The sequence below is a fragment of the Amaranthus tricolor genome, chromosome 3, assembly GCF_026212465.1.
Source record: "Amaranthus tricolor cultivar Red isolate AtriRed21 chromosome 3, ASM2621246v1, whole genome shotgun sequence".
Taxonomy (NCBI): Eukaryota; Viridiplantae; Streptophyta; class Magnoliopsida; order Caryophyllales; family Amaranthaceae; genus Amaranthus; species Amaranthus tricolor.
Genome location: NC_080049.1, coordinates 27268072 through 27294460, shown reverse-complemented (window position 1 = coordinate 27294460; position 26389 = coordinate 27268072). Strand labels below are relative to the sequence as shown.

Sequence of the window (26389 nt, the reverse complement as noted above, 5' to 3'; positions counted from 1 at the left end):
TTACTTTATGAGCCGGCCTAATTAAATATGGTCTCACAAAAATTAGCCGTAGTTGCCATGAGACTTAAATAGCAGTAAGAAGTTAAAGAACAGTGTATGAGCAAAAGGGCTTAGTAAAATGGAAGATTTTGGTAAAAAGTAAAAACACAGCATTATTAACTGCATTGTGTCCTTTTGGTTGGGCATTGAAGAACTGTGTAGTTCAGTTGGTCCCACACTCTCACTTAAGTTTGATTAAGCTTAGGCAGCTTAATTTAAGCAAACAAAAAAAGAAATGGGCCGGGCTTTCTACAATCTGATGTGTATTTCAGCAGAGAAACGACAGTAGTAGAGAGTACTCCTAACTGGTATAAATTACAACTGAATGGGAAGCTTTTGTTCAGGTTGCTAAAAGAATATACAGTCAACTTGGAAATTTTTGTATTTTATAATAAGCCCTTTGAACCAAAACAAAGACACATCTTTGAGACACCAATCAAAACATGCACCTTTGACTGTTGATGCACTCTCACTATTCTGCTTCGCCAAATGCTGCCTCCCTATTTATTTTATTTGCCATAGGAAATGATGGTATAAAAATTAAAAGATAACCAATAGAGTTAAATGGATATGATTAAAATTTAACAATGAAGAAAAATAATAGAAATTATGTGGATAAGAATTGAAGAAATGAACATGAATATTATCTAAAATATTTACCTAAAATAGAAATATTTTAAAGTAAAATGAATGAACTAAAATAAAAATGTTAACAAACTCATAAGGACAGAGTCAGTTGTTGGTCATTAACATGCAGTTGCAGAGGCAGAGCAAAGTGTATAAAAATCTTATTTATTTTTGTGTTTAAAAATTAAGGTCCTTCATTAACTAGTAAAGATAAAATTAACGGTTAGATTTTTTAAAAATATAATATTGGTAAGTTTTTAACCCCTAACTAACAATATAACAAGAAGATACGTTACCAACTGAGCTATGCTTAATTGATAAGATATAAGCAATTAATTAATATGTAAGGTCTCTGCTTTCCGAGGCGCTATATGTTCAGACACTTTAAATGAGCTTAAAATTGCTTCTTTTAACATGCAAAAGTGTTAGATCGGCCATAATCGCTCCTAAATTTTTATTTTTTTCTCTTATGATCATAAGTATAAGGATTTTCTATGAATGTTGATCACTCAGAACAATTATAATCTGCTCGTTTAACCCACCCTTACTTTGAGTTTTGGCTTTGCTAGTGGGTCCATACTTCATAATGGTACTACCAACAGCATGTCATATGAATTTTCCCCATCAGATCATCTTCATGATTGCGTTACTTTACTTGTTTCAGTTGCAAAGATTTAATTTGGCACCACGAGATATTATATGAATGAGAAAAAAAATGAAAATGTGGAATATTATATCATGGGTATATGATCCGCACATTTTAAATTAACTTAGGTATTTCATTTTAATAAGCACGAAATTATATTTAATCAAAAAATTCATTTAGGCCTACATAGAATACCAAATATTGATATTTTGGATTTAAATTTGAACTTTTCAACTTATATAGCATCATTATAGCGTATAGGATATTTTAGATATTGAATTCTAGATCGAATATCAGATACTGAAAATACTTGTCGTAAAAATTTCTTTAAACCTAACAACATCTACAACAAAATCAAAGCAGGTACTAGAAACATGAAAAATAGTTGTTTAGGTAGAATAGATTATTCATTGGACAGATTGTAACAACGCAAATTTGTAGCAATTTTGAATGAAAAAAATTGTGAAGACTTGGAAGTAGAAGTTTATATCTAATAGAAACAAGTTTAAAAGCCCAACTTATCTCCACTTTCAACATACTTATTGGTCATTGAAACACATTGTTCTATCTTTATTCAATTGATTACCAATTGCATTATTCAAAACTAATATTCTCTCTATCAATTAATTTAACAACATGATCCACATGAAAATCAAATCCGAGTCTAAATTCCAGTCAACACCAATATTAACCATGAAGAATCAATAGGCCTAGTAAAAGAAAAAGGAAAATTATCTTTAATAATCTAACATTTTATGATTTTCCTACAATAACTACATCTATTAATTATTCATATATAATTTTAATTTTGGAGGAATTTTTCTATAGTAAACCTGGAAACTGAATGGGTTGCTATAGTAAATTTTATTTTTTTAGAAAAAATTAAGATAAATATGAAAAATGTTTTTAAAATGTTAAAAAAAAAATTCTGAATTTTTTTTATTATTTAGAATTTTTTATGTAAATTTTTAAAATTTTTCACTAATTTTACATTAATTTTCTGTTTACTTTTTAGGTAATTACCTACTATAGCAGGTCATCGAGTTATCCAAATTTAATCTAGGTAAAAACCTCAAAATTAAGATTATTCGGTTAATTAATAAGTGAGATTATTGTAGAAAAATCCTAAAAATATTGAATTATTCTAGGTAACTTTTAAAAAAAATGTTAAAAATGTTTAGCTAAGTACAATCATTTCCCTCCTCCACAATCAAATTGAGCATTATCTCCAAATGATCAACGCCTAGAAATCCAAAGGACCAAGATCTTGGTAACCCGATCTCTCATATCAAAGATGCTCTCTTCTACTCTTGAGGTACGTTTAATTGAATGTCAAGGGTGGGTTCTTGATATCATGGGTAGTGACTAGTGAGATACAAAGAACTTATTCAAGCCTCAAATCATGGAAGATGTTAATAATCGGTTTGGTAGGTGGTAATAAACGGTAGTAATGTTGTTAGAATATATTAAAATATATTGATTTATATTTTAATAATATTCTAATTATAGTGTATATATGTAACTTTAGTAATTACCTTATATGTGATACAATTAGCATATTCTTAGGTGTAAATTGATCTTGATAGACTAGCATTATTCTAGGCTTAATTATAGCTTTGACCATCTTGTAATAGGCAGATATAATGCCTACTTTTCGATTGCTCAAACTCACGGAATATACTTCCTTCATGGTATCAGACTTGTTTCGTTCCTAAACATCTTTCTCTTCTTTCTTATTATCTTCTTCTCCACCTCCATGGCTGAAACACCAAAATTTCATCCAGCTCTTACCATTACTAATGTGAAATCTCTCATTCCTATCACACTAGACAATGAACAATCTCTTTATCACTCTTAAGCTACCCTATTTACAAATCTTGTTAGGGTCCATGATTTGTATGAACATTTCAGGCTAACAAATCGGCCGACCTTGCTTTCTGGAATCGTCTTGATGCGGTGGTGTTGCAATGGATATATGGTACGGTATCCAAAGACCTCCTTAATGCTATTCTCCGTCGTAATGACACGGCCGAAGGAGCATGGAAAAGACTTGAAGCTTTATTCCAAGATAACAAGGCTTCTCGTGCTACTCATCTTGAAGAAGATTTTGCTAATGCTGATTTTGAGTCTTTCGACTCCATTGATAATTTCTGTAACCACCTTCAATCTATCGCGGATGTTGATGCTCCCGTTACAAATGGTCGACTTGTCCTTCGACTCACTGGGTCTTTACCAGAAGCTTATAGTGGTACGGTGGATTATATTCAAAATCAAGACCCCTTACCATCGTTCGAGAATTGTCGATCTCGATTGAAAATGGCCGAGCGCACCATTAAAGCACGGCTTGCTCGTGAGGCAGGAGGTTCTCGGGGTTCCTCGGCGATGATGGCTGCTTCTGAATCAACTACTGACCACTATCCCTCTAAACGCGGCTCCTCTAACAAAATCCGTAATTCAAGGTTCAAAGCAAAAGGCAAGGGTCACGGTGATATTTCTGGTATGGGGGTTTATGCCACGTCACAGCCACGTAAGCAAGTACACCAGCCACACAGGCAACCACGTGGCCAGCAACATCCTAAGTGGCATTCTACTTGGCAGCAATATCCATGGGGTGGCTGGGCTGTACCACCTTGTCCATATCCTAATTATCCATGGCAGCCCAGACCTCCATACCAGGCCCAGCAAAGCAAGCCCAACAGTCGACCTACAAGCATACTCGGCCCACGACCAGTCCAACAGCCGGTGCAATCATACAATGCTATGTCGGATGCGGGTTCGCCTATCTACACTCCAACCGATATTGAGGCCGCTATGCATGCTCTGTCTGTTTCTCAACCGGATGGAAATTACTATATGGATACCGGTGCTACATCTCACATGACCTCGGAATCAGGTATACTCTCTCCTTATTTCAATTCTAGCAATAAACATCGTAACATTGTTGTTGGAAGTGGTGATTTAATTCCTATACTAGGTCACGGTAGCACTATTGTACCTTCACCCCACCCACCTTTTCGCCTCAATAATGTATTACATGCTCCTAAAATCATCAAAAACCTAATTTCCGTTAGAAAATTTACAACTGATAACATGGTCTCTGTTGAATTTGACCCATTTGGTTTCTCTATTAATGACTTACAGACGGGGGTCAAAATAATGAGATGTGACAACACGGGGGATCTTTATCCACTCTTCTCCCACAACCAAGCCATGTCATCAATCAATCATTCTGCCTTTTCCGCTGTTTCTCCTGATATTTGGCATCATCGTCTAGGCCACCCCGGCGATGCAGTTCTACATAATCTTCATAGTCAAAAGTTTATTAATTGTAATAAATCTTGTACTAGTTTTTGTTCTTCTTGTTCTATTGGGAAACATTCTAAATTGCCCTTTTATGAATCTTTATCTTATACTCATCTTCCATTTGATATTATACATATTGACGTGTGGACTTCTCCAATCGTTAGTTCATTAGGCCATCGTTATTATGTTCTGTTTTTGGATGATTATAGTAAATTTTTATGGGCTTTTCCTATTGCAAAGAAATCTCAAGTAAAACATCTCTTCCTCTCTTTTCATGCTTTTGTTAAAACCCAATTTGAACGGAACATTAAAACTTTTCAATGTGACAACGGTACCGAATATATCAATGGTACTTTTGACCAATTTTTTAATCAAAAAGGCATGGTTTTCCGTCTATCTTGTCCTCATACTTCTCCTCAAAATGGTAAGGCCGAGAGACATATCAAATCCATCAACAATATCATACGGACTCTACTCCTTCATGCCTCCATGCCACCCACATTTTGGCATCATGCACTCTCTATGGCAATCTATCTTCTAAATATTCTTCCATCTAAAGTGTTAGATTATTTGTCTCCCACTCAAATTCTATACCATTGCAATCCAAATTATTCCAACTTGCGTGTTTTTGGATGCCTATGTTTTCCACTGTTTCCATCCACTAGTATTCACAAACTTCAAGAGCGTTCCACACCATGTGTATATCTTGGTCCCGCTCCTAATCATCGTGGCTCTAAATGTTATAATATGTCAAGTGGAAAAATTATTATATGTCGTCATGTTCGTTTCATTGAAAATACATTCCCTTTTTCCAAAATAAAAAATGTAGATAAATCCACTTATGATTTTTTGGATGACAATAGCTCATTAAATCATTTTCTTTCACACAATCCTAACATTGTACAGTCTACTACTCCTCCTTCCTCAATTGAACGACCCAGTCCACATTCTGGGCCCAACTCTCTTGCTAGCCCAAACTCTCTCCAGACAACTATTCCCCATTCTATATCTCAAGGATTGGGCTTTCCATCTCAGCCCAATCCCTCTGTCACACCTTCCAGCCCAATTCCCCACACTGTCACACCTCCAAGACCAGAACATCTACTGGAATCAGAAAATCCCACGCCAACCAGCCCAACACCACAAATCCACTCATCCTCAACGCAACAACACATACCAGCCACCATGCAAAGAACCCATCACATGACAACTAGATCAATAAATGGGATTTTTAAACCTAACCCAACATTTCACACCAATTTAACTGTTGACACTACTCCCGAAATTTCCCCTATCCCAAAAAATCCGGTTAGTGCTCTTCGTGATAAAAATTGGAAAACTGCAATGTGGGATGAGTTTATTGCTTTAATTGATAATAACACTTGGGAGTTAGTACCTAAGCCGTCTAATGTGAATGTCATTCGGTCTATGTGGATTTTCCGTCATAAATATAAATCTGATGGTTCATTTGAGCGTTACAAAGCACGTCTTGTAGGTAATGGCAACACACAGCAGCAGGGCGTGGATTGTGATGAAACTTTTAGCCCGGTGGTCAAACCTGCAACCATTCGAGCTGTTCTTAGCATTGCCTTATCTAAATCATGGTCCATTCATCAAATGGATGTCAAGAATGCCTTTTTGCACGGTCAGTTGCAGGAAACAGTCTATATGCATCAACCTCTTGGTTTTCGTGACAAAAATTATCCGGATCATGTTTGCCTGCTAAAGAAGTCTTTGTACGGTCTCAAGCAGGCTCCACGAGCTTGGTATCAGCGATTTTCTGATTTTGTAGGTACCATTGGTTTTTGCCACAGTAAGTCAGATCATTCCTTATTCATTTACAGAAATGGCTCTGACATTGCTTATATTTTGTTGTATGTTGATGATATTATACTCACGGCGTCGTCTGCTTGTCTCCGAAAAAATATTATGACTCTTTTGAGTTCTGAGTTTGCTATGAAAGATCTTGGTCGTCTCAGTTATTTTTTAGGCATTGCAGTTACACATATTTCCAATGGCCTGTTCTTGTCACAAAAACAATACGCAGCCAGTATCATTGCTCGTGCCGGTATGTCAAACTGTAGCTCTTGTCCTACACCGGTTGATACGAAGTCTAAACTCAGTGGTTCTGCAGCTGCTCCTTATGATGATCCAACTAAGTTTCGTAGTCTTGCAGGAGCACTCCAATATCTGACTTTTACCAGACCAGATATTTCTTATGCAGTTCAGCAGATATGTCTCCATATGCATGCTCCAACAGCTGAGCACATGGGTGCTCTCAAGCGTATAATACGCTATCTACAGGGTACCTTGTCCTACGGTCTGCACTTGTACAAGTCTACAGTTGATCGTATTCTTTCTTATACGGATGCAGATTGGGGTGGATGTCCTGACACCCGTCGTTCTACCTCTGGATACTGTGTATTTCTTGGTGACAATTTGATTTCTTGGTCATCTAAACGACAACCCACTCTTTCTCGTAGCAGTGCCGAGGCAGAATACAGGGGTGTTGCCAATGTGGTTTCAGAATCCTGTTGGATCCGAAATTTGTTACTTGAATTACAATGTCCGGTTCACAAGGCTACTTTAATTTACTGTGACAATGTGAGTGCCATTTACTTATCCGGCAATCCTGTTCAACACCAACAAACTAAACACATTGAAATGGATATTCATTTTGTTCGTGAAAAGGTTGCTCGTGGTGAAGTACGCGTACTTCATGTACCGTCCCGATATCAGATTGCAGATATATTTACTAAAGGACTTCCGCGCATATTGTTTAATGATTTCAGGGACAGTCTCAGCGTCCGAAAGCCTCCCGCTTCAACTGTGGGGGAGTGTTAGAATATATTAAAATATATTGATTTATATTTTAATAATATTCTAATTATAGTGTATATATGTAACTTTAGTAATTACCTTATATGTGATACAATTAGCATATTCTTAGGTGTAAATTCATCTTGATAGACTAGCATTATTCTAGGCTTAATTATAGCTTTGACCATCTTGTAATAGGCAGATATAAGGCCTACTTTTCGATTGCTCAAACTCACGGAATATACTTCCTTCAAATGTGAATGAAAAACAAATGTAATTTTGGTTGAAAAATCTCTTGGTTACCTTAATGGTCATGCTTGTCCAACTTCAATCATCTTATTTTCTTCATAAAATTCATTCCAATGCATTACCATTGGGAGAGGTGGTATTAGGTGGTAATGAAAATTTGTAAACCAAAAAACTTTTTTGTGATCAAAGTTTCATTACCATGGGCATGATATAGAACTTTTGATGAAATTTTACACTATAAATCATTTTCATTATCGTCATTTATTACCACTAACCAAACGGGGCGTAAATATCTTGATACCTCAACCACTAACTTAAGCTATTGGTAGAGTTCATTTGTTAACATGATATTAGAAGTCACCGTGACAAAAGGTCACAAATTCAAATCTCAATCACCCCTAAAATTCAAGTTGAATCTTTACCATCGGCATGAGGAGGGTTTGTGTTGCATCCACACTTCTAGTTCAAACATATCTTAGGATCTCAACCATCAAGTTAAATTTTTTGTTAAATTGGTTCATTAACATCCTACATTTAGGTTTGGTGAACACTTACCTTGCAAATTATCATTAGTCTTCTTGACTTGACTTCTCCCCGACTTGGTTTGCAGCTCCTCAAGTCTAGGGGGTTTAGGGACACATCGTCCCTAATGTTTGAGTGGCTCGGCAAGTGCAAAAATGGAAAAAGAATTAGGCAACCACAACAAACTACGCTAAAGGCATTAAATCCGCAAAAACAATTCAAATATACATAACAAATTGAGGATGATAACTGATAACACCATTATTATTCCCACACTAAACAACTAGTTACGATGAGCCAACTATTAAAACTATTTCAATAGTTAAACACTAATAAGCAGCCAACCAAAATCTTTAACACTACTTTAATTTCAATCTTGGAGAAATTGGACAATAAGAATTATACCAAATGTCTCAAGTTAATATATCTGGTAATTATATTAGATGGGGCTGACTCAATCATATCATCGTCGAAACACCACTACAAATAGGCCCATGCTAATACAAGTAATGGGCTCGGAATAACTCAATTGTTATATCCTAGATTATATTGATAGCATAGAATCAAATTTGGTAAATCATTATTTGGATTTTGTTCAACTAACTATTTCACAACAGATTGCCCATCAAACAATTTCAACACAAAACACCTTTTAATACCCTCAAAACTATCAAACAACTAACCACAAAGATCTGATTCAACATCATAACCATATTAACACTTCTCTTTGAAATTATCGATATTTGACATCTAACCACAAAGATCATCAACACTAGTTAATAAAATTAAGGAAAAATTGTTTCTAAAAAGTCAACCTTTTGATCATCTGCAAATAAAAGGTTAATGTTTCATTTATTTAATAAAAATACAACCTTTGTCTCATTTTTGTAAATAAAGAGATATTTTACTGATAACCGATTTAAAAATTATTTCATGTACCAACCCATCTATATTTGTCTCTGTCATTTGCAAATACACGACAATTGAACTTCCTGCTTCAACCCAAAATTTTCTCACCATTCCACATTCTTCAATGGCAGAACAAATCGAATTTTAAGGCAAATTTGATTTCCAGTAAAACATCACAACACAAGTAAGTTTTTAACTCTAAAATTTTGCAATTGATGTCTCATTATTGATAATTATTGGAATTTGCTTAAAAATTAGGTTTTACTCTTTTATGGTGGAATTTGGTTAAACACATTAGAAATTAGAATTTGTTTGTAATTGTGAACATAATGAATGAATGAAAATGTGTCTATTAGATGGAAAAAATGTTGTTGTTGAGTTACATAATGCAGTAATTCAGATGAGCACAGTGAATATGTATGTGCTTCATAAATATCCAACTTCAGCACTCCCTGTAACTGATCTTAATAAGGACCACTTGAAAATGCAAGAACAACAACTAAAAATACAAATATAACTAATTAACCAACTGACCAATTTGGGCAAGCATAGAATTTCTCTCCTGCGTTTGGTCCCTTACGAACAGTTTTCAATTTAGCTTCCAATTTGTGATAACATTTAACATTACCTGAGTTTGCATTGTGCCCACGAGAAGAAGAACCACACCTACTCATTTGAGCTTCAAGGAATAGGGAGATCGGAGAGAGAGAGAGAAGTAGGGAAAGAGATTGAATGAAGATTACTAGGAAGATGAAAAATTTATTAGGTTAAGAAATTAATTTCTTGTTTTTAAAATTACTAAAGTTAACCGGTCATTATAGGTTTGCTTTACCTGAAATTTCTTTATTTGCAAAAATAAGCCAAAGGTTATATTTTTATTGAATAAATGAAACGTTGACCTTTTATTTGCAGATGGCCAAAAGGTTAGCTTTTTTAGAAACAATTTTTCCTAAAATTAAATAACTCTATAAAACAACTCAGTCAAAGATCATTACATAATTAATACTTAATTTGAATTAAAAATGTATTATAAAAATTAATTGATAAATAAAGAAACTAGAGCTATATACCTTATCTAAACTTGTGATGACCGTATATTTCAAAATAATATTTGAGATAAGAGTGTGACTTTAGATGGAACGAATGTAAGCATTTTGAACAATGTTTATGGAACATTTTTTTCACAGTTAGTAATAACGAACTACATAACAACTAGTTGGAGCAATTACAACGGTCAAAAAAGTCTGGATGACCTTTGTGTGCTATTACTACCAACAAATAAAGGTCCCTTGAGTTATTTTGACTTTTTAAAACTATCCTATACGCATTTCTTATTACTAATAGGAAACAACGCAAAAACACAAGCTTGAATACATTGACGTTTATTTTGAGAATTACTTTTTCAAAAGGTTATTTTGAATTTTTTAAATGAAAAATACTTTTAATAAAAAAGTTCAATTTGACTATCCAACTATTGGGCCAAAAGCATTTATTGCCCAATGATGGAAAAACAGAAATGAGCGAATCTCAATCTCAATTGAAAGACGTAAAACGGAGTTATGAGAGAATGTATATATGCGATTGGTAATGAGACTACAACTTTCGTCAAGAGGCCCAAGCAAATTATGGGTCGTTACTAAGTTGCTCTATGTCCGTTTTTGAACATCAAAGCTAAGTAACCCACAAAACTTGGATGATAGGGTCTCATTTTGAGACCGTTAATTTTAATTGGCCCAATTCGCATGTGTAGCAGTATCACACGCTTTCTCTTTTTTTTTTTTTTTTTTTTCTACGCATTTATCAATTTTGACCTTAAATAAAAAATTTCAATTTAAACCTATAAGTGATCAATTTTGACATTAAACTGATCAAATACTACCTAAATATGGTTTTATTTTCATAATTTCAGAACGAAGCTTAATAAAATGGTATTATTGTATCGTTCTAAGGATGAATTTCAAACAATAAATGAATGGTTAATAAAACTATCAATAATAGTGTTAAAATATTGCACAATACAAGTACTCTTATTCAATGCATGCGTGATAGTTTTAATGGAACATAACAATACTTTTACTCTTTAATCATTTATCAATAATAGTGATATTGCTCTTTCCTCAACGGTTTTCGTTAATAATGGAATTGGAAATAAAAGTGTAGGTGTAATGTTTGCTTAACCTGGATGTGAAGGTGGAGGAAGTTTCGATAATGGAATTATGTTTGCCAATTGATTCAATTAATGCTTTTGGAAATGACTAAGAGCTCAATGCTTCTTTGTTATAAAAACTTTCAATTTTGATCAAAGAATGATCAATTCACACATTAAAGTATAATTATGATCAGTTAAAAGTTATAAAAATTCAATTTTAACCTTAAATATATCAATTATGACCTTAAGTAAATCAAGTACTGAGCGTATATTGAGAAAAATTATAATTTGGCTGATTTGGCTATCCGTCTCATATTGAGACGGTCTCATCCAAGACCAGCTGAAGTAACCAAGTCATTTGGTTTTTATCAAATAATTTAAAAATCAAATGCTAAAATGAAACGGTTGTACGGTGTCAACATCTCTATTGAACTCATCTAATGTACACTTATAATTACAGTTTTAAAATAATCACTTATAACCGTAAATTGATCACTTATAACCTTAGGGCCCATTTGGTATCTATGTTTTTTCAAATTCTTGTATGAGACGATCTCACAATGAGTTATTTCCCATACATCAGTTAAATAGCCTTATTAATACAAATTATCAGCATATGAGTTTTTTGATTTGAGCTTGTCTCACTAATAGATGTTTTCTCACAAGAGTAACTCATATTTTTTGGACGTAGGTAATAGAATGAGTTATGGCATCCCATTGGTTGTTGTTGGGTATAAAAAAGACACTTTAACACATTCCATTTCTTTGGGTTAACCATTACTCTTATTTTGTTTTCCCTCGTTTTCTACGAGTAACAGATTAAAGGTACATCACTTTAGTATTCCCTTACCAGTATTAATGCCAAATAATTAACCAATAAGTTTAACACCTATTAATACTATTTTCTTTACTTAACCCTTTCCATTTCATTTTTTTATTCTCCATATTAAACGCCCTATTAAAATGATCAACTATAACCTTAAAATGATCTCTTACATTTTGAAGTAATCACTTCTTATAGTCTAAAGTGATTAGTGATAATCTTAAAGAGAACAACTAAATCTGAAAGTAATCACTTACCGTTTTAACGTGATAACTTTTTATAGTATTAAGTGATAAAGTATAATATTAAAGCGATTACTTATAATTTTAAAGAAACAATTGAAAAAATAGACAAATTGTATAGACTTGTCTTATGGTTCTAAAACAAGACTTATTTAAAAAATTATTATCCTTTGTGAATTTTTCCAATAGAAACTTTTCCAAAGAAAATAATATTCAACTTCATGTAGCTTTTTTCTCATTACTTGGTTCTTAATGATATTTATCTTGGTGTGCACATACACATCAATCTTAACACTTGCATTTATGTTGCTTTCATCTTATACTCATATAATGTACCTTTTAATTTTAGTCAGGAATTCCTATCACATACATAATAGCCTAATAGTTGCTCTCTTTTTAAGCAATTCAATTTGAAATCATTACGTTACATCTTTATTAATCTCTCAATTCCTCAGAAATACTAATTCTAAATACTTAATCTACGTCGTTTGCACAACAACTTGTTCTTCAACCGTTCCCTGAGATTGCCCCACTTGCTCTTCTTTACTAAAATTGCATTGTGATAAGTGTTTTGCTTTAGAGCGATTTATATTTATCCCTTTCCTTAATTACAAGGTCACTCTAATCATAGTCTCGCATTGACTTCACCAGTTTTTGCTACAAGCTGATATCAACAGTAAAAAACATACATCAAAGATACTTTCACAAATAAGTTTGGACAATAAAACAAACATGTAATGCTTTAATCAATTAAATATATTATTTATTATTACATAGATGTACTTATCAAATTTTGTTAAAGGATGTTGAAAAATTAATTTTATTCAATATCTTTTTGAGTCATTAAATAAACAATATGAACATCAATGTATAAAAATAAAAATATGATTCCTTGATATGTCGTTTTGCATGAAGTTGTTACATGTCATTCTATTGTCACTAAACTAATAACTTCGCTATATATAAAAAAATATACTTGGTAGTACTCTACTTTTAACAATCTTATTAGATTGTAAAAAAAAAAAATGCTAAACTCATATCATTGCAACAAAGATGTTACATGTAATTTTTTTTATACATATGACCGTGAATCATGAATTCACAATTAAAAAATCAATTGATTGACAAAAAACATTCTCCTACTTTTTCAATCAAATGATATCTATCAAGTATTTTTGAATCACATGTTAATTAATTCTAATGAAATATCTTTAAAATTATACATTTAATTGTTTATAATTATAAATAAATAACAGTTAATCACTAATTATTTTTCAATTTATAAATCTGAACATAACCAAGTTAGACATAATTTTATTCTCTTTAATGTAAATTTTATCAACATAAATTTTTTATAATTTTTACCTATGTACAATTAAACATATTTAAAATTAAATTATAATATCACAAGTATATTAAATTTAATTAAAACACGATAGGAAAGTGAATGAAAGGGAGTTTGTAGATTATATATAAATTTAGGTGGTGAAAGAGATGAAATTGTGAGGCACGCTGAAAAAAGTAGGTGGGATAAATGATAATAATGGACTAACCAAAGTCCAAAAGTTGTGGTGGAAAAAAGCAAATTAAATCTCATGGAAAGGTGACTAGTCAATCAAGCTTTGGTGCATTAAATCTTGGTACTAAATCTTACAAGCATTATCCAAAGTACTCCTTTTTTAAGCCTTTGATATCAAATACACACTACTTTTTCAGCACAATGAAGGGCCAAGTTCTTTGGATTAATGAATTCTTGTTACCTTCAACTTGGACCATTTAATTGATCATCCAATATCTATCAAAAAATATCTTTTTTCCATTTTAAAAAAATTTTAAACGTTTGTCATTCTGGTTCTTTACTAATACTTAGTTTGTACAATTATATTACGTGTATCGATCATAGTCAATCAAATACATATACAATGACAATGCGAAAAAATCAAATAACAAAAAGGTATATATAGTCAATATTATGTGTCGGCAGATATCAGTGTATTTACAATTATGTAATAATGAATTATTTGGACCAAACCTTTATGTGTTGCGCATGAATATGACATGTAACAAGGACTTATGTGAACCAATCCTCTATTTTAAGCATGACTATAAATAGTGAAAAATTAAATTCCTTATTTTTATGGTTAGATTGGTTTATATGAAAATTGATAAGCAAGCAAGCAACCCAAAAGAGTAGGAAGACAAATATAAAAGACCAAAAATGAAAATCTTATATTGCACTAATATCAAATTCTACATAGCTAATAAAAGTTTACATTATGTTATAATTTATAATTTTAAAAAAAGGGTAGAATGGTGGAATGTGCATAGCCACGAGGAAACAAACTAACAGTTCAAATAAAAAAGAATTGGTTATAAGTTTGGCCTACCACAAATAATCTTAATGGTCTATCATTAATCAAGCGCAAAAAATGGTCACACATTGGTTTTCAATGGTGTCATTTCATATCTTTTATCGACACATTGGTTCTTCATTGGATATTTACATTTTTTTTTGTGAGCTAAACATATTAGTTAGTATGTAGTGATATAATAATTAAGCTTAGATTTTGTTTTAATAAATAGTTAGAATCATAATTGAAAGTCAGTGTACTTTTAGGTAAGATAAGTAGACTGAAATAAGAAAATTATATATGATTAAGTTTTATTAATATAGAAATAATATGTTATATTTTATGAAAATTTACTCTACAAATTATTTTTGTTATTACCACTTAATTAGTACCAACATCAACACTAATTATTAAGATTATAGAATGAAATACTCAATATCTCTCATAATCTCTACTACTTCCTCGTTTCATCAAACTTAACTACTCTTTTCTTATTTAAAATTTTAAATTACGTGATGTACATACCTATACTATTGTTTTTAGCAAAAAAATTAACTATTTTAAAAAAATATACACTTTTCTCCTAATTTTTTTTTTCTTAGCTTATACCATATTACCTTTTACATTTATCTCTTTAAAATTAAAATGATTTTTTAGCATTATGATTCTCATTTCTAAATTTTTGTGTAAAAATCAAATGTATGATGTATCAACTAAACATAATAGAGAAAGTATTATTAGATTGTTACACCCTATGTAAAAAGTAATAAATATAGAAGTATTCTCCTAATATATTGAAGAAGTATATACACTACATTTAACAATTATATTTAAATGAGAGACAAATCAAATTAACTGAAAGAAATGTTTTGATTAAAGGGTTTGTTGTTTAATATTAATGAGACATTCAAAAAGCTAAGATACTCTGTAAAATTTGGTTATTATAAAATCATAGTAGTGAAAAAGATTTTCAAAAAATCAGTCATAATTAAAATAATTGGTCTTTAATGTGTAATAACTAATATGATAATGGTTTTAAGACAGAAAAATGACTAGGAAAAGAGTTCAGCACAATAATGTAGTTAGGATTCTAATAAATCTAGCAAAATAAATATTATAGATATTTTAAAAAGATATATAGTATAGGATTAGACAATAATATTGATAACTATTTAAAATTTCATTCGAAATATTCTCTAAAATAAAGTATTATATTTACTTATTTTAGAAAATATCTTCTATTGAAGTCAAAATAATAAACAAATTTATTGTGTAAACTCATAGTTGAAAAATAGTATCAGAAGTTTTAGAATTATCTAGTATTAGATGGTAATGTAGCTAAACTTCCAATATTGTTAATTACTCCTTTAATTAGTCGTCTGATAAGAATCTATTACATTTATTAATGAATCTAACAATAATAAACTTTTAATACTAAATATAATTTTAAAACTGTTGAAAATGACAATAAAAAACAAGTATGAGGGGAGTTTTCAAATATCTCTTGCTGTTAATTATTCCTATTATTTACGCTTTTTTCTTTTTTTTTAGGAATGATTCGTTTCCTCTTTTCAAATATTCCTATTATTGGTGCAAGAAAATTCTAATTTTATACACTCTAGAGTAGGGATGGCCCCGGAGCGGGTTACCCGGAACCGAGCCGGTCCCGAACCGCTTGAAACCATCCCGGAACCGGAACCGTTCGCGACAAGTTCCAAACCGGCCCGAACCGCTGAACCGTGAAACCGCAGGAAAAAACTGTTTGAACCGGACCTAGGAACCGCGGGCCGGAACCGGTCCGGGTGAACCGGCCCAACGGTTCCATGGAACTGGAACCGGTCCGGGTGAACCGGCCTAGCAGTTCCATGGAACCGGAACCGGAAATATAGCCATTTCTAGCCGTTGCAATTTTTTCTATAAATACACATTACTTTCAATCATTTTCATTCACAACTCATCTCTTCTCCTACTCTCTCTACTTAATTACTTAATTACGCAATTATTTTCTTAATTACATAATTAGTCTTTTAATTATTTCTTAATTTAGTTAATTACATAATTAGTCTATTAATTAATTAATTATTTATTTATTTCTTAATTCTATTATTATTTCAATATTATCATGTCTTCTTTTTTGAAAAAAACCTCTAAAAAAATTACTAAAGTGGCAAAATCATTAGGAGGTTCTAGCTCCAAAAGAAAGGCCACTTCAACTCCGTCGGTATCAACAACACCTTCGATTAGTAATTATAATTATGAACCAAATTATCCAAAAGAGTACGACCAAAAATTACACAATTATGCAGAAGAAGTGGAAAGAGAAATACAAATTGATGAAGAAGAAGAACAAGAAGAGGAACCAACGACCCTTATTGGGATACATAGATCTCGACAGTTATCAACAAGATCACATGAAGAACAACTACAACAACAACAACAAAGACAAGCTCGTGGTAAACGAGTCAATTTCCAAACTATCGGTTAGTTTTATAATTTTATTCTTCAAATTGATTAAATTTTAAATTATTATTTATTTATATATTGTGGTATTTGAGTATGTCTTTATATTTAAATTTAGATGAAGATGAACCAGTAAGACAACCTTTTCCGGCAATGCCACCTCCTAGTGGTAGAGCTGTTTTACATGTGTGGTCGTATTTTACAAAAGAACCAACCGACAATCCAGATGTTTTCTTATGCACTTGTCAAATTTGTGAAAGTCAAGGAGTAAAGCCTTTAGTTTCATACAATTTCACCAGAGGTAAATACTTTTTAAGTTTTTTATTCATACATTATATATTCATATTTTATAAATCAAGAATGTATTAAAAATTCATTTATTGTGTTTTGTGAATACGTGTTAGGTGGTGGTACGAGATCTTTAACAAACATTTGGCAAAGAAGCATGGAATCACAAAAGAAACTCATGCAGCAAGCGGCAGCGGAACCACAAGTGGAAGCCGACAGTGGGACATTCCCAGCACAGGTATGCCTTTTAAATATAATCGTAATGATATGATTGATGAATTTTCTAAATATGTAATTTGTGATGAATTGCCCTTTAACCATGGTGAAAGTAGGGCATATGAGCATTACACTAGAAACACTTTGCAACCACAATATAGAGCAATCCCTAGGAACACTTTTAAACGACGCACAATTAAACTATATGAATCAATGCGCTATGAATTAGTAGAAATGTTTAAATCTTTTAATGGTAGGGTTAGCATAACAACTGATATTTGGTCTGCTCCCCCACATTTAGAAGCTTATATGTGTGTAACAACACATTGGATAGATCAAAATTAGATTATTCAAAAAAGAATAATTGTTTTTGAGGCAATGCTCAAAAAACATACGGGTGAAAACATAAAATATAGATTAATAGAGATATGTAAAGAATGGAACTTATTAGATAAGATATTTTGTTGTTCTACCGATAATGCAACCACCAACATTAAATGCATCGAACTTTTGTATAACGAACCTGCATTTAGTTTTATCCTTGGGGGTAGATTATTACGTACGTTGTTGTGCTCATATAGTAAACTTATCTTGCCAAACAGGTATAAAACAATTAATTGATTTATTAGATCCCATTAAAATTGGACAGATAAAGAGAAGATATAAGCAATTATGTGACCATTATCAACTAAAAAAGTGTATTGGTCATTGGATACTCCTACACGTTGGGGCTCAACCAACGATTTATTAAGAAAAGCGATTGTTTATCGTCCAGTTATAACACAACTTTATAGTGAGTGTACAGATAGCTATATAAGTGATGACACATGAGAACTGGCTATAGGTGTACAGAAAATATTAGAAGCGTATGACCATGCAACTAAGATTTTTTCATATGTTTACGAACCAAACGTCCACTTAGTAATAAGTGAGTGTATTACTATTTTTTATCATTTTCTTAAACATTCGCATAATGATACTAACCCATATTTAAAGCCGATTCTTGCAGATATGATGGATAAGTGGAAGACATATTTTACTGATTTTCCTTTTATTTATGGAATTGCGACAATTTTAGATCCATGTTTTAAGACAAATGTCCTTACTAAAGTAATTGGATTTTACTACCAATTATTAGATCGCCCGCCTAGTAATGTACATAATTATGTTGGAACTTGTAAAAAACTTTTAGCAGAACTTTATGATTACTATGCCAGTGTATATAACCCAAGTCGCGATACGTCTAGGCGTGCTAGCGTCTCGGCACGTCCCTCTTATTATAATTCCGTAATAGCTAATATAATGAGCCAAGATGATAGTTTTGTAGTATCATCTTCTTCTTCACCCTCCACTGCATATTTAGAATTAGATAATTATCTTAAACATTACTTTGAAATTGACCAAGGTAGCTATAGTATTTTAGAGTGGTGGAAAGAAAAATCAATAAAATTCCTCATATTATCGAGAATTGCAAAGGATATCCTTGCAATTCCTGCTTCTACGATTGCGTCGGAGTCTGCTTTTAGTGTAGGTAGAAGAGTTTTAGACGAAAAGAAATCTCGTCTTGCTCCACATAGTATTCAAATATGTGTTTGCAAGAAAGATTGGGATCAAGCGAAGCTTCGAACACAAGGACCAAAGAACGATGATGATCAAGGCGATGATGATGGATACATCTGCATCATCGTCAGGAGGAGAGTCAACGGAAGCATCTAACCAACCAGATGATGATGACGAAGACGAATAGGATCAATCGGACAACGATCAATCAACATTCAACAACTACAAATAAAAGGTATGACAAAAAACTACGTGGGCTTTGATTCCTTCGGGATACGTAGGCTGCTTAGCATTCCTTCGGGATATTAGGTTCAAGTCCATTTTCTCTCTCTTTTTTTATTAATCATCTTTATCGTTTCTTATTAATTTATTTTTTCCATTCTTTTTAAGTAAATATTTTAATAACGATGACAAGCAATGAATTTCGCTAATAATAAAGTAATCATCAAAGGTACGTCCGCATTATTATAGTATTTTTATATTATATTTAAAGGAAAAATAAAAATGGAACCGATGGTCTGACCCGCGAGTTGGAACCACCGGAACCGCCTCATGAACCGCCAAGGAACCGTTTGGAACCGCCCGGAACCGGAACGTTCGAAACCGGAACCGGATGGAACCGGAATGCATATTAATCAATAAGTGAGATTATTATAGAAAAAACATAAAAATGTTAGATTATTTTAGATAATTTTTCCTGAATTTAATATTTATAAGGAAAAAGGCACAAGCTAACCTCATAGCCCGGATGATCATTTGATAAAGACCGGCTTATTAATATTATAGTGCGTAACATATTATAGAATAGAATAAACATGATATACGTAGTTAAATGGACTAAATACACAATTAAAAATGAGTACTCGATCTAACTTAAATTAGACCGTGCATCATTATAGTAGTTGGTTTTTAAACCAATCACTATAATATTTCCCTAACTAAACAGTGCAACATGGTGATTAGTCGTCAACAGTAAGACATGCAAAATAATGCGCAAGTCAGAGTGTTTCATTTAAAAAAATGGAGATGGAAGGAATGAAGAGGTAGTATACATAATAATAAAGTGCAAAATAATATATATTACATACCATGTTGATCTCCCGAAATCTCATGGATTTCGCATTCCAGGAGGCACAATATCTCCGAGCAACCCTTGGCCACTACTACTGAGAGGTGCTGTTTGTTGAGTTGTTTCCACAGATGTGGGAGAATCTCTCGGGTCATGACTCGGAGCTTGTAAATGATGATGATGATGAGACTGTACTGTATTTACTGAATCCATGGCTTGGGCTTGGGCTTGGGCTTGGGCTTGGACTTGGGCAATGGGGCTTAATGAAGTTTCCTGGGAAAATGGGATCCCTGTATAGAGAAATGAGGACTGAGAAGTACTCAATGGAGAAGCAAATTGTCCAAGAAAGGCAGTATCATGACTAATGAATCCACTACTTCTCGGAAATCCAATTGTATGATGACAATGTTGGCCTTCATATGTGGTTATGACTACGGTTGGATCTTCTGAAGAGCGTTCTACCCTCTTTTTTACTGTGCATTTGCTGTTGGTGCACCGATAATAACTCCTGTTTATCCCACAATAATATAATCATCTTTTGATTAATTTGTCTGCAATCTTATTTTTATTTTTGTAATCACCAATACAATATAACTTATTGTTACAAGTGTAAGCCTTATCCGTAAAGGGTATACTCCCTCCTCCAACATATTGCAACTTTTATAATCCGCACGATTATCCATGCGTAGATAAAAATTAAAGAAAGTAATAAGAACATTTATTAAAATAAAAATATTACAAGATTATAGGGACGAATTAAAATCTGAAGTGTAACAATTTTATTGGTGACAAAGGGAGTAAGGCTTAAAAACAAGATACAAGAAATTATACAAAAATAGGCAATAATAAACCTTAAAAAGTAACTGTACAAAACTATGGTAAACTTACAAACATGATATATAGTCTTTAATTATTATCACATTCTATTGACTAAGTTTAATGTCATAAATTGGTGATATATACATTACTCATTACTAAGATAATCAATATCAATTGCCAAAGTGCATTATTAGGAAAATATGTAATGCCTTGTTATGAAGAATGAGCCTTTCAAAAGATATCTTCTTTGTAGTATTAAAAAACTAAAATTAACAATGTGCCTACTTAAAAGTAAAATTTTAAATTTGAGAGAAAATAAGCGCAAGAAAATTTCAACCACAACTTTCTCAAAATCAATAACACTTCACAACCATTTTACATTTTTGGTGAGAGATTATTTACAATACCTCATATTTGTTGGTTATTGAGATGCAAATTAAATCTTCTATTCATATTACAATGCAATGAGATGTGATGTTGGATTAATTGGAAAAAGCATCTTTGTTATTATTAGGAAAAGTTTGCCTTGATTCAATTCACGACACATTTCATAGATAAAAAGCCATTTGACATGGAAAAAAGGCAATTTGTTATGTTGGTATAACATTTTATTACTCTAGTTCCATATAGAAGATTCATTCATTGCGTAAGGACGAATCTAATATGAATCCTTAAAAACAATTAATAAAAAAATTATATATGCAAAGTTAAAATGGTTGTACTATATTTTTTTATTAAATATCTTGTATTCATACAAATTAATTTTTATATCTTATATTCACACAAATTAATTTTAAGTATTTATGGATGCAAAATTACTAACAAAAGCATATACATTAAATGTTCAACCTTGTTTTTTTCTATGTATACAATAAACTCCTAATCCTTTTAAAGGCCTAGCTAGGCCATTTCCTTTCTCGCCCTACCTTTACCGATGACCATGCCAATAAGTGCATATCATTCAGGCAAAGTTTGAGATTTAAATTTATGCAACTTTATCCTAATAAAAAAGGAATGGGGTGTTATTTCTAATTTATCTTTGACCAAATATGATATGCAGCTTAATTTACATACACACTAACCACTCATAATTTGGCGAGTTATACAATTGTCTATTATAATTTGAAATTAAGGCACAATATTTGACTCCATTATAGTTTATTATTTATTCATATTGCATTGAAATGAAGATGAAGTTGATATAAAATCCTCTCCAATATGGAAACTTCACTAAAAGGCTAATGCAATGTGGTTGAGAGGAATTATAGGGGTATGTGTAGGTAGGGGTATTTTGTGACTATGTTTCTTCTTGAATAAAAGAAAAGAATTGTTTTATGTAATTAATTAGTGATGATGAAAAATCATGCAATTCACCAAGAGATTGCAATTTTTTTTTTTTTGTATGACTCATGTGAAATGACACATAGACATATTCAAAGCATTTGTATGATGTTTGTGACGTTTGTATTAATTAAGGTGGTAATCAAAAATAATTTCTTGTATATAAAGGGTAAGATTTTGTATATTTTGCCGTCTCAAATCTTACCTAGACACTAGTCACTTCGTATTGAGATAATGATATGTTGTAATCATAATTGCGCATGCACATTTCTCTGTGCTCCTGGAGAGGGCACGGGTATAATATGTCCGTTATTCTTTTTCCTTTGATTTTGATTTGTGTAGAATAATATTGAGTTCTTGACTGTCACTATGACTATAGCTATAACTATAACTATGACTATATGTTGTAATCATGGATATTAAAATTTAAGTTATTAAATTCAAACAGAGATTGTAATAAGATGAAATGTGTACTACTAAACCTGGGAAATGGACTGTTTTTAACAGCTTTCTGTCCATATTTCCGCCATCTATAGCCATCTTCAAGATGGTCAACTTCACTCTTAGTCATGAACGCAAAGCGTGGCTGCCTTATTCTCTTCTGCCCCTTTTTCTTAACTTTAGTCCTGCAGTTACAAACTATCACAGTCAATAATTATGTGTGATCATAACACAAGATCCCTTACAAAAAAAAGATATTATTATAAGTTAAAGAATATGCCATTAATATGATTTTTAACTGCTTTTTTACTTCAACCGGTTCTACTCACTTTTCACAAGATAAATTTAAAAGGTTTGCTTTGTACCCAAGATCAAAGCCAGCACTAGTTAGTCCAAAACATGTTTAGCTTTAGATATATTAATATCTCTCAACAAAACTTGATTTGCAGGCAGACCTCAGCATTGCACTCACAACAATAACAAAATTTTAAATAAATGGAAGCAATATAAAAGGAGGAATCTTGGTGTAGTTGTCATGAAACCAACACAATCAAAGTTTAAGCTGATAGTTGAAACATATGAAATGTTATATACTTTGATTTGTTACACTTTACGGCCCACGCCCCACTACACAAGAGTCCTTTAAATTAGAAGTGTGGACGTGGCGTATTCTCTCCACATACATGACGCTAATACATCGATTTTAAAGTCTCAAAATATGTTATATACCCTATAAAGTGGCAAAAAGCTCTGAGTAGTCTCCTATAGCTAGGGTGGATGTGAATCCACCATCATGATTCATGAACTTGGTCTTGGATATTTAATTAATTGCTTTGGAAAAAAGAAGCAATATATAATGTGTGGAAGATAAATTATTATTATGACTGAAAAAGCTACTTTCTTTCAACCTAATAATACATTTCACTCAAAAATTCTCGCATCCATTTCCATAAAATAGCATTATTATTCAATAAAACAAAAGAAATATACTTTGTTTGACCCTAATAATACAAACAATTAATGAGATTATAATATCTCACAAGCTATAAAGCCAATGACTATTAAGCTGCCTCTTACTAGTCAAAGACTCCTAACAAACTCTAACCCAATGCAAAGAAAAAAAAATCCAATCATAAGTTTACAAACTTCAAAATCATTAGCAGTTGGATCTACCATAGAATCAACTCAACAAAAACCTTAAGCTGATAGTTTAGACCTCAAAATATGTTATATACTCTCACAGAACCAACAGTTAAAATAACACTATTTGAGACTAGCATCCTCTATCACTCTCAAAAAAATATAGGCATGTAAATTAATGATGAAATGTAATTAATAAGATCACAACAGCTCAATTCCAGAAAATAAGTATCAGCAATGTAAAATACTTCTACCACCCATCAGCAAAGGGTTTCAATATTTTTCTGGCCGCAACGTCCTAATCCTTTTTTATAAGATATGATATGCGCGTCACATGTCGTGATTATAGTTTTATGAATAGTTTTATGAGCAGAATACACCGATAAAATAGCTATAGAACCAGCATATAGTAAGACAACCGTATATGATAATATATACAGTACATATACATTCCAAAGTAAGCAAAAAGCTAATCAAGTTAATTGCATATTTAGGTGTTGGCAGAGAGCAAGCAAGATTGCTACTTGTTATAATAAAACCAAGCCAAGAATCTAATCCTAATTCCCAAATATCTAGTTAGACTAAATTTATGGACCACATACAAACAACCCACTACCTAAAACTAATAATCAACACTTAACACCCACCAAACATTTACATTATTAACATGATTAATAAAGCATTAAAAACATAATTTATAACACTGAACCATTCATTTATAACATTATCATTCATCTTATATGGTGCTTAATATTCAATATAATCTCCCCCATGTGCACTATAATATACTCCCCACCTTCTGAATTTGCATCTTACCTTTCATTATATACTTATTATTTCTATCTTTATTACCCATTCTTTTTTCTAAATTCCCACGAGTTGAGACCAACTTGTCGAATTATTTTATACCCACAAAAAAAAAAAAAAAGCATATACATTTCATGATGAATGGTTAGCAACTCATACTTAAAATGAAGGATTTATTCTATTTTGGTGGTACTAAATTTTAAGAATCATTACAAATAAGAGGGGAAGAGCAACAATTTTCAAAAAGCTACTGCGGAAAAAAAAAAGGAACGAAGGAAATCTGTTTGCCACACCATTCCCGCCGCAATAACGGCGGGTAAACATTCTCTTTCCACACATTTTCATTTTCAATTTTTAACTTTAATTTAGGAAATGATCCCGAAAAAATGAAAAGGTTCTAAAATTTCGTGTATTCACTTTACCCGACCCCATGACCTCGCCCTGCAAAAAGTAAAATTCAAAATAAAAAAAACTTTTGAAAATTTAACCCTCTTTTGATTTAATTAACCAAATAATATAAACAATTGAATAAAAAAAATTAAAAAATTGTAAGTGAGTGGTACACGGTGATCGCCACTCACGAAGTGTCAGCTAGAGCTGTAGAAATGGCCGCTTTGCCGACACGTTTATCGCCGAGATCTTCCGAAGAACTGGATGAAGCTGAAGGATTTGGAGCGATAACATCGGAGATTTGATCACCTACTAATGATTGCTGCTGCTGAGAGCCACTACAACTTGCTGCTACTCCTTCTGTTTGTGAAATGATCGGAGTATCATCAGATGGTTGATAATCGTCCATGTCGGCAAGAGTAGGAGATCCGAGTGAACTATGAGTGTGTGATAACTCGGACGAGTCATCGTACGACCAAGGAAACTCAGATAACATGTGATTATCGTGTGAATGATCTCTGTTGAGGAAAAAAACATGGTCGGAAGCTGAATCGGACGGGAGTGACCAGGTGGATGAGTGAGTCGGATCGAGTTTATTGGAATCCGAGTCCATATGTGACTCAGTGTTTATAGTAAGGCAGAATTAAGGAGAGAAGGAAGAGGGGGGAAATTAGGGTTTTGAGAAAGGGGGGAAGAAGGGAAGGCGTAAAGGGGGAATTTTTAAGAGAGGTGGTGATGTGAGTCCTGTCTGCTGTCTCCTGTCAAATACAGAGATTATAGAGCACGCTGAAAGAGGAGAGAGAAATAAGGGTTAATTATAATTAAATAAATAAAATTGAAGGGCAGAATGGCCGAATGAGAGAAGCTCCATATTATTGTACTCCACATTTCTATTCTATGTAAAGCGTCAACTTCGTTCGTAGTCCTTTTTACCATTCCTAATCCTAATTACCATTATTCGCCCTTTGGTAGATGCTACTAAATGTGGTGATAGAATAAAAATTAGTGTAATTTTAATTGAAAAATATTTTGTCATCTTAATGATTATGCTTGTCAAACTTTAATCATCTTATTTTCTGAATAAATTTCATTATAATGTATTATTATTGGGAGAAGTGGTATTAGATGGCAATGAAAATTTGTAAACTCAATAACTATTTTGTGATTAAAGTTTCATT

At 32.2% G+C, this 26389-nt stretch overlaps 1 protein-coding gene across 2 annotated transcripts; it reads right to left on the bottom strand.

The window, feature by feature from the left end:
- Positions 1–12604: 12604 nt before the first annotated feature.
- On the bottom strand, positions 12605–26080 carry LOC130809341 (probable WRKY transcription factor 57). Of its 2 annotated transcripts, XM_057675069.1 has the most exons (4): positions 25403–26080; positions 22916–23059; positions 20293–20781; positions 12605–12993 (listed from the first exon to the last, which is right to left on the bottom strand). In XM_057675069.1, exons 1-3 carry the CDS (start codon positions 25822–25824, stop codon positions 20313–20315), a joined length of 1035 nt encoding a protein of 344 aa, XP_057531052.1. In that variant the 5' UTR covers positions 25825–26080; the 3' UTR covers positions 12605–12993; positions 20293–20312. The 2 variants fall into 2 exon arrangements, with proteins under 2 accessions (XP_057531052.1, XP_057531051.1); XM_057675068.1 differs by lacking the exon at positions 12605–12993 and having other exon boundaries at positions 19979–20781.
- Positions 26081–26389: the final 309 nt, after the last annotated feature.